The following is a 14,546-nucleotide window of genomic DNA, read 5'->3' on the forward strand; positions in this document are numbered from 1 at the left end:
CTCTTTCAATTCTATTCAACAATAAAATAATAAAAGTTTAAACATGGCAATATGTGCTTCTCATTCTACAAATTTCGTTTTAGGCAGGTTATGGTTTTGTTAATGAACATGGAACACATAAAGCTCAAGAACGTGATAATATTGGATGAAGCCGACCTCTTGTTTTCAGCTGGGACCCAGGCATCATGTTTCTTCCCTACAAACTGGTACAGCTTTACTATTACAACGCTTTATTAATAATTAATAATGATAATAACAAATAATAATTTGTAATAATTACAAGAGAAGAAATTGAAATGGAGTTCTACCATCACACTGCACTTTAATCTCAAAGGGAGATCCTGGTGTCAATTAACTCTTCACTACTGTACCAAAGAGGTTATATTGGCCTCATTTGATGGTAGTGTACAGAGTTTATGTTGAGTTAATGTTATAAAAAAAGATATTGCTGCTCAGGAATATCTCTGAACAGAGACTATGAGGCGGCCCAATTCAACTACTCAAAAGCCTCAAAGTGGACTTCATGAGCAGCTGTGAAGCGTAAACCAGAGAAATGTGTGTAAAACCTAAAACAGGAGGACCGTCCTTATGCAAAAGGTTGTGGGAGAAGGGAACAAGCTTCCCAGCCATGTTGTTGAAGCCGATTTAATGTGTGACAAAATATAGGGTAAAACTGACAAGGGCTTTACTAGGGGCCAAGAATTCTGTGCAGTCCATACCCTGTGTACGTTTCTGGGCTTCCATTTCAATTAGGAATGATAAATCACATACTCCTGAGACATTCTATACAGTAATTTTATAGCATTTTAATCCTGAAACATAAATCAAAATACAGTGTTAAATACATTTTGAGCTGTCTTATAACTGCAATGCAATACAATGCAATAAGCCAAGAAATTATTTCATTATTCATAATTCTCATTTCAAAATGTGACATTATCCATTATGACACTCAATTGTGTTTTTAATGTACAGTGGATATCAGGTCTACACAACCTTATGGAAAGTTCAGTTTTTGTTGATGTTAAGGCCGAAAACAAGACAAATCATGCCAGACTTTTTTTCCACCTTAAATAACATGTTGTAACCAACAATATGTACAATAAGTGAAAAACAAATTGAGGAAAAATGAAAACAAAAAAAAACTTCCAATGTCTTGGTTGTGTAATTGTGCACACCTTTATCTAATGCTTTGTGGAAACACCTTTTGATGTGATTACAGCAGCAAGTCTGTTTGGATAGGTCTCTATCAAGTCAGCACCTGGATTTTGCCATTTTATCCCACTCTTCTTTGCGGAAGCTCAGTCAAATTGCAGGGGGCTCTCTTGTGCACAGCCCTCTTTAGCTCAGTCCACAGGTTTTGTATAGGATTGAGGTCCAGGCTCTGACAGGGCCATTCCATTCGATGGTTGGGTTGACTGTGTGCTTCGGACCATTGTCATGTTGAAAGGTCAAATTCTTTTTTAACTTCAATTTTCTGCCAGAGGACAGCAGGTTTTGCACCAGAATCTCTTGATATTTGGAGCTGGTCAATTTCCCCCGTGTCCTGACCAGAGTCCCTGTCCCCACTGAAGAGAACCAGCCACCACCATTCTTGACTGTCCGGTAGGTCCTGTGTTTTTTGGGTGCTGAGCTGCGTTGGCTTTGCGCCAATCATATCTTTTGGAATTAAGGGCAAAAAAGTTGTACTTTGGTCTCATCATCGTCATCTTACATGGTTCTGGGAGACTGAATGTGTGTTCTTGCAAAATCTTTACAGGTTTGGATGTTCTTTTGTGTGAGAAACGCCTTCTGTCTTGCCACCCCACCCCCCCGCTCAGACTTGTGAAGAACACACGGAATGGTTGTAATAAGCAGGGAGTGGCCAGTACTGCCATAAATTCCTGCAGCTCCTCTAAGAGCCTCTTGGTAGCCTCCCTGATGAGCTTTCTCCTTGCCCGGTCATCAATTGTTGGAAGGATGCCCTGATCTTTGCAATGTCCTGATGGTGCCATATTTCCTCCACTTCTTAATGATGGTCTTCACAGTGTCCCATGATATATGTCACGCCTTCAAAAATCTTTTATGTCCCTCTCATGATCTGTACCTTTCAACAATAAGATCCCATAAATCTTCTGTTAGCTCCTCGTGGACCATGGTTATCTCTGCACTAAGCAACCAAGAAACCTTCAAGGAAATACTACAGTAACAGCTGATTTTATTTAGGGCAATTACAGTCACTTCAGTTCATGTCAGGTGAAAGCAAATGACCTTTGTACATGATTTGGAATGTGATTGGTTAAATCTGAACACAGTTACAACCCCCTTTATAAAGGGTATGAACACTTATGCAACCAAGGCATTGAAACTTTTTTTTGTTAATTATTCTTCCTAAACATGATCCATTGGTTTTTTACTCAAATATTGTTGGTTACAAGATCTTATTAAAGGTGAAAAAAGGTCTGACATGATTTGTATTGATTTCAGCCTTTACATCAACAAAACCTGAAACTTCAATAAGGGTGTGTAGACGTTTGATTTCCACTGTACAACAACAATTCAGCCGCAGTTGTACAAAATCAATAACAATATCAACGACTTATATAGTATAATTCTAATGTTTATAATTGAGCTTGGTATTTTGCGATTACAAGTATGCAGATCTGATTGACTTAATATAACTTCAAAAACTGAAAGAAAGCCATGTAAATAGCACAGCTGTACAAAAAAGACAATCCGTTAAACAAAAAGACACTAACAAAGTCAACCTAGTGAATTTCTTCAGAATCACAAGAAAAACACAAAGCAGAAGACACAAGTAGAAACTATGTAGAAATGTACTGGAAAGCAAGAACAGGAAGCACTTTTTTTACCCAGAGAGTTTCAGCAGTATGGAACAAACTACCCTGCCGTGTTGTTGAAGCCGATGCCCTGGCTTCTTTCAAGAACCAGCTAGTTGAGATTTTTAGATCAATGGAATATTAACTATGAAATGGGCCAGATAGGGCAAAAGGCCTCCTACCAACCATAGTGGTGATGTATGCACATACAGAACACAAACTTTCAAGCACTAACGGCACATGGCACCCAGGAGTGACTATTGCAAGAGAACTTTAAATATTGTTTAACTTTTAGATTTATACTGTTACCGGCAGCATCTGTGGGGTAGCTTGTCAAGTTTGAATTGAAAGCCACGTGTTCATACAATTAAATTGTTTCTGTAAGCCCCCTAGTTAAAAAACAAAACCACCCTGGAAAATGTGGATGTTGAAGAAGCCCAAATCAAAATTTCAATTAAAACACTTAAGTGCTAGCTGGAAGGTTCTTTTACAATTTATTTTTCTTTTTGCTTCAGTGATAAATACCAGCAATTGTATGTGCCTAAAACATGCATATGTGCATTTTCATCTGCATAAAACATTCTGGGACTCCCAGACTGAACACAGTGGCAGCGTCAAAAAAAAAAAAAAAGTACCTTAACTTTAACGGCATTTCTTCCTTTCATCTACAAACCCATGTTTTGCTTTGTTTTTAATTTGAAGACTTCCACTTCCTCATGTATCTCCAAAGCAGGAAAGATACAGCAACGATTCCGATGGCTTGGACATAGTGGTTTCCGAGCAGATCACGGGCTCTTCCCCCCCAGCCTCCGCTTTCTGGCTCCCGAGACTCGGAGGGTCCCCTGAGCCTGTCGGGAGAGCTCTCCAGAGACGTGCGGATTTGCCCTGCATAATTGTCAGCAAAGGAGGGCTGAAAGAGACGCACTACGTTCTCCCTTACATCAGAGAGAGACAGAGAGTGCAATTCATTATTTGTTCTATAAACATTTGTACTTCTATTGGTCTCTGGAAACTCATTGAAAACAGCTGGCACGTCTGTTGTTAAGTTGGGGTTTTCTTCCGCACTTCTGGTATAGTTTTGTGTTGGCCAGCTTGCTGTACTGGGTGCAGATCTTTCCATTGGCATCCTTGCAGCACCAGCAAAAGAAGTGTTGGCCAGGGCACTCTGAACAGGAGAGGAGACAGTGTTCTCAAAGGATGAGAAGTGATTCTCTTCAGGCTCATTGTGATGAGGCTCCTGTCCAGAGGCTCCAGCAGACCGGTTACAATCAGAGCAGGAGGTATAGCTTGAGCTAATCTGAAGACGAGCAGAATCACCAGAATACAGCTCCTCTGGGATTGGAGGATGATCCACCTGGTAGTTTGCAGCGTGAAGAACCTGTGCATGAGCAAAAGAATGCAGTGTCCCAGGTTTACTGAGGAACTCGCCATCGTATGGGTTGGCCGAAGCCCCAGTGCTTGATGGGAAGAGGGGAATGGTAGTGGGATCGATGGCAGCTGGTCTTGTCTTCACTTGAGGTGTCTGCTGACTTGTGATGCCCTGGGCTGGTTGACTGTTTGTCCCCGCCTTAAAGACAAGAGACTCAGGATTAGACATATGCATGGATAATCATTTCAATTTATAACACATTATCAATCATGAAGCAACGCTGTCAAAACACTGATACTCACATTTTGTGTAACAGTTCTTCGACTAATCTAAAATTACATCTCCAGAAAGCTCAAAGAATCGCCTTATTGTGACTTACGATACAAACATACAGTAATATCAATTCTGTTGGCTTGTTCTGTTGTTCGTCAAACGTTCTTCCAAATCAGTAAAGTAAGGGCTCCTTGAAAAAAACATTTTGTTAAAAAAGTGCTCTTAAACACATGAGGCCAGTGCAGGCCTACCTTTTTATAAGAAAAGTATCAGAACATGCTTTTAGGAACTTAACAAGACGAGTCCACTCTGAGTGGGCTTTTAAAACAGAAGCTGAAAGCACTTCAACCTATAAAAGGTGAAATTTGTAGGCTATGTGCTTCAGAAGCTTTAGAACCCTGGCTGTCACACAGGGAAAGGACAGTCTCCATTCTTCTTTGCTATGTGTGTTCTGGTGTGGGAAAAGACATGGGCTAAACTAGGACAAAGTGGAAGCTCTTTAATACACATGCATATATAGAGTACTGGAGAAATTTCAAGTGCTTTAATTTCAATTTAAAGTATTTTGATTCTTTAAAGAGAATATGAAAGGGTATTTGCACACGGGTGAAGGTCATGTATGCACACAAGGCAGCAACAGAGCTGTTATCAATGACCACTGTTTAAATGGGAGAGGAACTAATTAAAGAAGGAGTCTCTTGGCGAGAACATGGTTAGATCAATCCTCTGTTAGGACCAGTTATTGGGGGAAATAAAAGTCAGTGGCAGAAGGATAGGTGCTCGCTAGTCAACACAGCCGTTTAAGAATACTCTTTCCATCCTGGTTAGTATTTACGGTAACGGTTTGCTCCTTGGAAAGGAAGCACAGTTCGCTCTCCCAAGGAACACTGCTCAGTTAGGAGGGCTAGGATGTTCCCAGAGCTTTATAAGGAACGGTCCGTTCCTGGAAAATAAGTAATAAGGGAAACCAAGTACAGTGAGGAGAGTTGAAGGCAATGGAAAACCTGGCTGCTACTGGTTATTGAGAAGGTGGTGACTGAGAAGCATCCCTGGCCAAACAGGATGAGTCAGGCAAGTTAAGGTCACGACAGGTTAAATAAGAATGAAGTAGAGAGGAGACCAGGGCAGATGTTTATCTCCCCTGAAAGGGGGCAGTTGCATTTGGTAGAATCCAAGAAGAGGTTTGTGTGTTGGGGGTGGAAGACCCCCCTGGGCTCGTTATAAAAGACCTGACTTCTAGGGATTCTTGTGGGGTGTACATCTGCTGGTTAAAAGGCTGGAGGTCACCAAGGAACCCTGCATCGCACACGTTTGCTGGTTTTAAGAGAGGCGGTAGACAAGGACCAGTCCAGAAACAAACCAGAGCCGAGTTAAGGGACAGCTCCTGTAAGACAGCCTGGGGAAAGTAACACCAGTCTCACCCCAGCTACCGAGACACTTCCTCATGAGGAGAAATACAGATAGCAATAACGCCAGAAGGGTTATATGTAGGGCTGGGCGATATGGCCAAAAACATTATCACGATAAAAATTTTCATATCAGTCGATATTGATAATTATCACGATAAATGTCAAATCATTATTTCTTTCAAGTTTAAAGGCAGATTTGTTCTCCTGAGTGAAAGTTGAAGAAACCAGACAGTTAATTGGTAAATTAAACAACTCTTTGAGCTGGTCGTTAGTAGCACTACATTTGCTTCAGTGTCGCTCATTTCTCCACTCTAACTACAGTCCTGTCAGCCACCACCATGTGGGTAAACAACGCCACGTTAGCTGTCCGGTCTGCGACACGCACGCGCACTCGCGCAGTATTTTGTGCCCATGCGTATATCATGCGCAAAGCATAAACATATATATCGAACATTTATCGAACCTTTGTTAAAATTATATAGAGGAAAATTATATTGTGATAATTATCGTTATCGAATTATCGCCCAGCACTAGTTATATGGAGAGAAAACAAAGGCTATACTGAGAGAGAACTGAATTTTCCTCAGCAACCAGTGAAGTTCACTGAAGGCTGAAAGTCCGTTCCTGAAGATAACATGGCTCTACGCCATTGTGTCGGGAGATTTTGGGTTACGGCAGTGGTTCCCAGTTCTGGACCGGGTGACCCACACTCCGTGGGATTTCATCCCATCCCACCTTCATTCATTCACTGAAGCCTTATTTGACCAAAGACGTTGCTGCAATTTAATATTTGCATTTTATTTCTAGTCACATTTTGGGGATTTTATTTCACTTTAACAGTTAAAGCTGCAACATTTTTAAGACCCGGGAACAAACAGTCCAAATCGTTCTTATTATTAAATCAATGAAGGGTCTGACTGTGTATCCAAGGGCTCGGCTACAACACAAACCAACAGCTGTGTGGGTCACCAGGACAAGGATTGGGAACCACTGGGTTACAGTCTCCTGAACATAGGTTCCCCACCTTTCGTTGGTCTCTAACGCTTATGATCATCACGTTGTGGAAAGCTTGTCAGGAATGAGGAAAAAATAAATGATGCAAAGTACAGATGAATCCTAAAGGAAAACCTGCTTGAGATGCTCAAGAATCTAAAACTGGGTCAAAATGTCACATTTCTCTAAGGCAAGACCTCACACACAAGGACATAGCCATCCTGTCTTGATTTCAGTAAGGCTTAACGATTACTGTCCATCAATTTTCCCCTGGGAACATTTTTCGGTAAGGGGTGAATACTCCTGCATGGCACTGTGTAAATATTCATGACACTAACACAGCGATTTTAAAATAACTGTCTTGCAGCAGTACTCCTTCATGGCACTGTGTAAATATTCATGACACTAACACAGCGATTTTAAAATAACTGTCTTGCAGCAATACCCGCAACTGGTCTTAACTTGCGTGGTGAATGTCTTTATTCTCACTGTATGATCAATAAAGAAAACTACACATCCCAGAGGACACCTCTGTCTCAATGAATCAGGAAACACGACAAAGATCAGATTCAAGACAATCAGTGCAGCTGAAACTATGCAGGAAAACGGTGAAAAGAACAACACACGAGTGAAACCTACCACCTTTCCTCCGTCAGTGACATTCTTCGCAGGAGTGACCGTCTCGTGTGCTGCAGCAGCCGGAGAGGCAGTTTCTTGATTGGAGGACTTCGCCGCTGACTGATCCCGACAGACAGGGGGCGCCACCGAGCCAGAGGGAGCCGCAGCAGCAGGGGGCAGGGGGGGTCCCGAGGGGAGGGGCAGGGAGGTCTCAGCTGTGGAAACCGGTGACTGGACAGGGAGAGGGGGAGAGGCGACTGAAGGGTGGACCTCTTGTTGGGGTGCCGAGAGAGCAGCTGCTGGAGCAGGCGGAGGGGCGCGGCGAGGAGGCGGAGCACCGCCGGTGGGAGTTTCAGCCGGGGGCGCCGCTGGGAACGGACCGGGGTCTCCAGTGGGCGGACTGGGGTGCTGGGGAGGAGGGGGAGGGCTCCCAGCTGCAGCAGCGGGCGGACGTGGCTGACGAGGAGCTATACCGTACAGGGGAGGAGATACCGTTACACTTCCAGGCAGGAATGGGAGAAATTCAATTAATTAAATAATGAAGACTAAAACGTTTGTTGATCAGGAAATTAACTGCTATAGCAATATTTTAATCCCAAAATACTTTGCAAAAGACAAAGCCACAAAGCAACTGCATTCTTCTGGACGTAAAGAAATTTGTTAAAAACCTTAACTGCTTTTGAATTATTGTTTGACTGCATACCTGCCCCTGTTTCCATCTATCTGTATGTCCGTCTCTGTGCGTTTCTGTGTCCACCTCTGTGGGTCTTTATCTCTGTGTGTGTCCTACCCTGGGGCTTCAGATTTTCACATTTTCTTTTTTTCCTTTTCATAACAGTTCTAAAAATAAAGTCGGGGGCTTCAGCATTTTCAAATTATTTTAAAGTCCTATAAAGATTTTTTTTTTAATTTGACCAATTCGGTAAAATGTGCCACTGTCTTATTTCGATCCGTTTATTAACTGAAGCCCATTGTTAACGGATGCCTTACTGGTTATTGCTTGAATGAAAAAATAATAATAATAATTAATAATTGCTTACACTTATACAGCACTTTTCTGGACACTCCACTTAAAGTGCTTTACAGGTAATGGGGACTCCCCTCCACCACCAATGTGCAGCCCCACCTGGATGATGCGACGGCAGCCATAGTGCACCAGTACGCTCCCCACACACCAGCTCTCAGTGGGTAGGAGAGCAGAGTAATGAAGCCAATTCATAGAGGGGGGTTATTAGGAGGCCACGAGTGGTAAGGGCCAATGGGAAATTTGGCCAGGACGCCAAATATTTTTCATCTTTTCTGCACTTCTAGCCAGTAGAGGCTATCAGAGCAAGTCCTAGGTTCTTAATTTATTAAAACTATGAATGCCCGCACTACCTGTTAAGCAAGAAATTATGCAGTTAAAGCAGCTGTAATTACTGGTGTATATTACTTATACTATACTTACAGTACTTACTGTATCGAGCTAGAAGTGACTCATATTTGTCTTTCAGCCCCTGAGCGAGGATGCTTTGCTCAGTTCCCTCCAGTGCATGAATTAAAATGGGTGGCCAATTCTCCCGGCGTCTCAGACAATCTAGTAGATGCTGCATGGCGACGCGATCGCCTGAGCTATCTTTTTTGGCCACAATTTCTTCCTTAAAATAAACAAAGGCATTACTTGGGCTTTTGGATTCTACAGTATATTGCATTAGATGAGATATAAATGACCGAAGAGCAAAAGACCCAACGACCAGTTCCATGGAAGTTAAACTGATCAAAACAAGGTGCTGAAATCGCTGAAAGTGAAATGTAATCGTCATACACTGTGAATACAGTATTTAAAATGATTTTTCTGCAAATGTAAAAACATTCTCATGTTAATTACTTTTTAAAATGTCAATTGTTTCATAGCTTTATGTTTATGTTCTGTTTTTTGTTGGTTGAAAAACATTTCAGCCGAACTTGTTATTCTGGACTTTCGGCTGATGCAGCTCAACTACAGAGGCCCTGGTCTGTTTATGCAAAGCAGTGATATAAATAAACCTTAATCTTTGATGTTGATTTTGTCAACTGCAGTAAGTCTTCACTGTGAGGAAAAACGCTCTGCAGCCATGAAATGAATATTAAGTAATTAATGACTAATGAATCAACAGATAATTAAATGAAACAAATGGTAACTCATAATAGGTTTATTCCATGCTGAAAAAAAGAAGAAAGAGAACACAACGTTTCGGCCGTGGAGCCTTCTTCAGGTGTCAACCTGAAGACACCTGAAGAAGGCTCCACGGCCGAAACGTTGTGTTCTCTTTCTTCTTTTTTTCAGCGTGGAATAAACCTGTTACTTGTTCCTTTGCAGCCTACGCATGCTGACGCAGCTGCCCACCTGAACTACAAATGGTAACTCAGTTTTTTTTTTAAATAAATACGATATACAATTGAAAACTTACCTTATCTGACTCAGTAAGGCAGTAAAGAAAAGGCAGGATCTCCATCGGCTTGACTTTAGACACAAACGGCTCCATGTTGAGCCGAAGGTACTCTTTGTACAATTTGTCACTTACAAATGTCATCTTGAGTTACCTAAAATAACACAGCCTGAAGGAAAATATGACAGATTGCTTAGTAACAGTAAATCATTCTGATAACCAATCGAACACAACTTTTCCCATAAATAACATTCTACAATGAATAACCTTTAATTTTCCAAGTGCCTTTCACAGTCCATCATTTCAAGGCAGTGTACAATAAAACCATCAAACAAAATAATAAATATTAATAATAATAATAATAATTCCTTACACTTATATAGCACTTTTCTGGACACCCCAAAAACGCAAAAAGGCATTTATAGGTAATGGGGACTCCCCTCCACCACAACCTCTGTGCAGCCCCACCTGATATTGCAACAGCAGCCCATACTGTGCTCACAGTACACTCACCACAGGTACACTCACTCTCAGTGGGGAGGAGGACAGTGTGATGACGCCCGTTCTTTGATGGGGATTGTTAGAAGGCCCACTGGGAAATTTGGCCAGATTGCCAGGGTTACACCACTACTCTTTTCAAGAAATACCCTGGGATTTTTAATGACCACAGAGAGTCAGGACCTTTACTGTGCCTTTTTACAGCACGGTGTCCTCCTCACTATACTGGGGCATTAGGACCCACACAGACCGCAGGGTGAGCGCCCCCTGCTGGCCCCACTAACACCTCTTCCAGCAGCAACCTTAGTTTTCTTAGGTCTCGCATCCAGGTACTGATAATAATGTATAATGTTTCTTTATTAGCCCTATACAATTTCTTGCATTAGGAATTCATCTTTTCGCATACCCCAGCTTTTCTCCATGGAGACACAGACAGGGAGAGGAGCTTGGGGTCAGAGCGCAGGGTCTGCCATTGTACGGCGCCCCTGGAGCAGTTGGTGTTAAGGGCCTTGCTCAGGGGCCCAACAGAGTAGGATTCCTCTGCCGGCCGCGGGATTTGAACCGGCAACCTTCCAGTCACAGGCGCAGATCCTTAGCCACAGAGCCACCACTCCGCCCCTATGACCAGGCTCACACCTGCTGAGTGTCACGGACGTCCAAAGGGACTAACCGTGGGGAGCAGGAGAGCGGAAAAAGACCCATATGCGTAGCGGCGAGACGGGAAAAAGGCCCGGGCTCATAGTGCAAAGAGTTCAGGAATGCCGTATAGAAACCTATGCCCTCAGGGAGCGGACGTGGGGCGCCCTGGTGCTAGGCGGGTCTCAGGACATCCGAACATCAATGCTGAGTGAGGACAGAGTGCAAGACCCGGAAATATATAGCCCAAGGAAAAGAGAGGGACCGGAAGGACAGCAGACCGGAACTTGGGACAGGACAGAGAAGGAGAGCCCTCTGGCTGCAGAGGGCGTGACACTGAGCTTCAGTGGATTGGCAGTTGTGAGTTGCTGGGTGACAACAGAAATAGATGTCAACAAATTAAAACTTAGAGGATAAAAGTGAGCCTGAAGATGGGATTTGAAAGTGGAGACTGACTTGCAAGATCTAACATGGGCTGGGAGATCATTCAGTCTTGCAGCAGCAGGAGAGCAAGCTCTGGTCTCCCAGTGCCCGGAGCCTCGTGTGGGGAACTGGAGTGTGCAGCTGTGGAGGGGGTTCGGCTCACTGCTGCAGTCAGGAGACAGACTGTTCAAGACCTTCTAGGTGAGCAGCGGGATTGTGAATCTTATTCTGAAATCTACTGTGCAAGGAAATTAAGGCAGGTGATATAAATGCTCATGCTTTTGAATTTAAATTAAAATGTGAGCAGCTGAACAAGCTGCAACTTGTTAAAAAACATATGTGGAAACACCCACAAGATCTGCATTATTTTAATCCAGCCAGCAAAAGACAAAAGCATGCATTCGTTTTTCAGCATGAGACTGGGAAAGATAGTATGGATGCACAAAATATTACAAGACTTTAAAATATTTATAAAACTGCACAAAATCAACTCGGACAACAGTGCAAATATAGGTTTCAAAAAGCAACCCACGATTCCTCACCTGAGTACCTGGACTGACACCAAAATATGACTCAAAGTTAACATGTAGATATATTAAAATTATATAAATTATAAAGGAACAAACACATTTTTTATAGTTATGATTTAAAAGAACAACAAAGCAGATCTGACAATACCAAAAATCCTCTCTAATCTATGATCAACAGAGTCAAAGGCAGAACTCAAGTCCAACAGGACAAGAATGGATAAAAATAGTCATTTGTCATCAGTCATTAGCGAATAATTAGTAACCCTAACTAGTCTGAACCCTCATTACAAAGGCTCTCATGTTAGGTTTTATATCATCTGATAATTGAAGGGCAGGCTAGACTTTCTTTTTTAACAGAGGAAGTGTAAAAAGATGTAAAGTTAAAAGTGTGCAGAAATCTCAGTTCTGCATACTGATTATGTTTAATAATAAACAATCGGATAATATTAGATTACAATTAAGGAAATGAGAGCACTCTAAATTATTTCCTCAACTGACCTTCCTATACTGATGTGCAGCCCTGGAGCGGGTTTCTTTACCTGGACAAAATCATAGGACCAGCAACACCTGACTGGGCCAAGACGTTAGTTAGACAGAGAAGGAAAAGAAGGATAAATCATTTCTATTAAAAGTAATTTGATCAGCTTGTTGAAGCCCAAGGAGCTCTGAAGTGGAAGGGGTCTCACTCGATCTCCCACGAAGTGCAGAATTCCCTGAGATGTAGCACAGCTGCCATTTCGCAGCAGTAGATCACTAACAGCCTGCTGCAGTGAGGACATGTTGACCTACCGGGGAAAAGCAGGTACCCCAGGGCTGACGATAAAGCCTGGGTCATAAATTCAGCCCAGATATTTAGGTTAGCGATAGCGCTCTTTCAGTAACATGGGTATTCAGGATCCTACTTTAAAAGCGCACCGCACAGACAGAACCTCCAACAGCAGTATCCACTATCACCCCACTTAAGGATTGGTCTGAATGTCCGGGGGACCTGCCTACTGGTCCACTATCTTTGTCATGCTTCTAGAGTGACCTGGGTACCTCTGCCAAAATACCGAGAAGAAACAGCTTTACTGTGTTTTCAAATGATCAGGCCGGCCGTAGGCTTTTTATCTCTGTGCTTCCCCGTGTATCTATCGGTTTCTGAGCAGAACTTGTCTATTCACGTTAACACTCAGTCATTTTATGTCAAGCAGGCTTTTTAACGCTTTTGTGGTCTAAGGAACAAATACCGCATGATAGTGATAAAGCAGGGAGGAAGCTGGCGGACATCTCGATGAATTACTACCAGCGATTTTAAACTTGCCAGCGTCATAAACGTTTAAGACGCGGCGCTTTTCGACCGCAATGACGGGACACATCAGGTCACACATCAGGTCTGCCACCTTACTGTCCTGACCTGTCAGACTCGTGTTGTCTCCCCGCCTCACTCCAAGCGGGGCAGAATGGCAGGGGTACACTTCTCCTGCAGCACGGAAGTAATAAAATGGATTTCTTCCATCGTTGAGGTATTTCATATGCAAAATGTTTTGTAAGTTTAAGTTAATACTCTTGGTCTCGCACGTAACCGCTACGTTCTTGCAACTGGATTATACGGGGGGGGGAAATCCCCACCAAAAATATTTGGAGCAGGAAACGGGACTTCAAAAGAGCCACATACAGAAAAAGGTCATGCACAAAATTTGCTGTGACTAAACTTGCTTGATTGCCTGTTCCGTGTGCTCAGATGCATGTTTTAAAGCGTTCGACTCATGAGTACCCGAATGGGCATTTATCATTTTGTACCCAGAGAAACGAAGCTAAAAAACAATAATTCCTCACCCTCTTGTTGTCCGTAAACCGCTTCCTTCTCGCGTTTTAAGCACAAATCCCACCCATGAATCTTACTGGCTGCTTCTGCAGCGTCGGCCCCACAGTGGAAGAGCGTCTTTACGTCAAAATACATCATGCCGCACGCAAAAAATGGAAACTGCTGTAAGACGAAACTAGGTTTTCGTCTGTAGTCTGACTTTTTTATGGCCGCAATGGAAGGGCGGTGTTAACTTTAATGGTTATTATAAAAAAAACAGTGACCTTCGGTTATTATTTGTTATACTATTGACTTGTATTTATGGTTCGTGAGTGCCGCATTAAACACTTTTTGCGGTACCGTAAAATCTCTTTATTTGCAAGTTCCAAAAACTGATAGGATTAAAACGCACTGTGGACTCAGAGTATAAGGGAATAACTTGTGCCTGTCGGTTGCTGAAGACTAGCCTGTTTTTGTGACCGTTCAGAAACCACAGATGTCATAATAAAAATAATTACTTTTTTTTTCTTTATTTCCAAACCAACATCTCACGATTGAAAACATTCTCCCAATCAGTAAACATTCTAGCAAGGTACGAAACTAACAAGCAATAAAAACTTTCCGGACGGCGGTGATTGTCCATTATCAATCTGTGCAGGTGGATGATGGGGCTGGATTTGCACACTTAAAGAGTCCCTCCCAGCCACTTGCTTTTGTCCATTAGTCCCTGTACAGGGCCCACAGTCCTCTCCAGCACCCCCTCGCCATGGGGAAACCCCATTTG

The 14,546-nt window shown here is 42.7% G+C and overlaps 1 protein-coding gene across 5 annotated transcripts; it reads right to left on the reverse strand.

Annotated features, from left to right (window-relative positions):
• Positions 1–1,406: 1,406 nt before the first annotated feature.
• On the reverse strand, positions 1,407–13,957 carry LOC107076972 (mitochondrial antiviral-signaling protein-like). 5 transcript variants are annotated; one of them, XM_069189680.1, is made up of 5 exons: positions 13,795–13,957; positions 9,911–10,058; positions 8,929–9,114; positions 7,503–7,948; positions 1,407–4,386 (listed from the first exon to the last, which is right to left on the reverse strand). In XM_069189680.1, exons 3-5 carry the CDS (start codon positions 9,071–9,073, stop codon positions 3,511–3,513), a joined length of 1,467 nt encoding a protein of 488 aa, XP_069045781.1. In that variant the 5' UTR covers positions 9,074–9,114; positions 9,911–10,058; positions 13,795–13,957; the 3' UTR covers positions 1,407–3,510. The 5 variants fall into 5 exon arrangements, with proteins under 5 accessions (XP_069045781.1, XP_069045770.1, XP_069045779.1 ...); XM_069189669.1 differs by having other exon boundaries at positions 8,929–9,118; positions 13,795–13,956; XM_069189678.1 differs by having other exon boundaries at positions 8,938–9,118; positions 13,795–13,954.
• Positions 13,958–14,546: the final 589 nt, after the last annotated feature.

Source organism: Lepisosteus oculatus, chromosome 1 (assembly GCF_040954835.1).
Source record: "Lepisosteus oculatus isolate fLepOcu1 chromosome 1, fLepOcu1.hap2, whole genome shotgun sequence".
NCBI lineage: Eukaryota > Metazoa > Chordata > Actinopteri > Semionotiformes > Lepisosteidae > Lepisosteus > Lepisosteus oculatus.

Bases quoted from the DNA above. Each gene is read 5' to 3' on its own strand.
- LOC107076972 (XM_069189669.1), bottom strand. From the start codon at position 10,033: ATGACATTTGTAAGTGACAAATTGTACAAAGAGTACCTTCGGCTCAAC. The intron at 9,119-9,910 runs GTAAGTTTTCAA...GTTTATTTTAAG, and splicing joins GCCTTACTGAGTCAGATAAG to GAAGAAATTGTGGCCAAAAA. The intron at 4,387-7,502 runs GTAGGTTTCACT...CTTGTCTTTAAG, and splicing joins TCACTGACGGAGGAAAGGTG to GCGGGGACAAACAGTCAACC.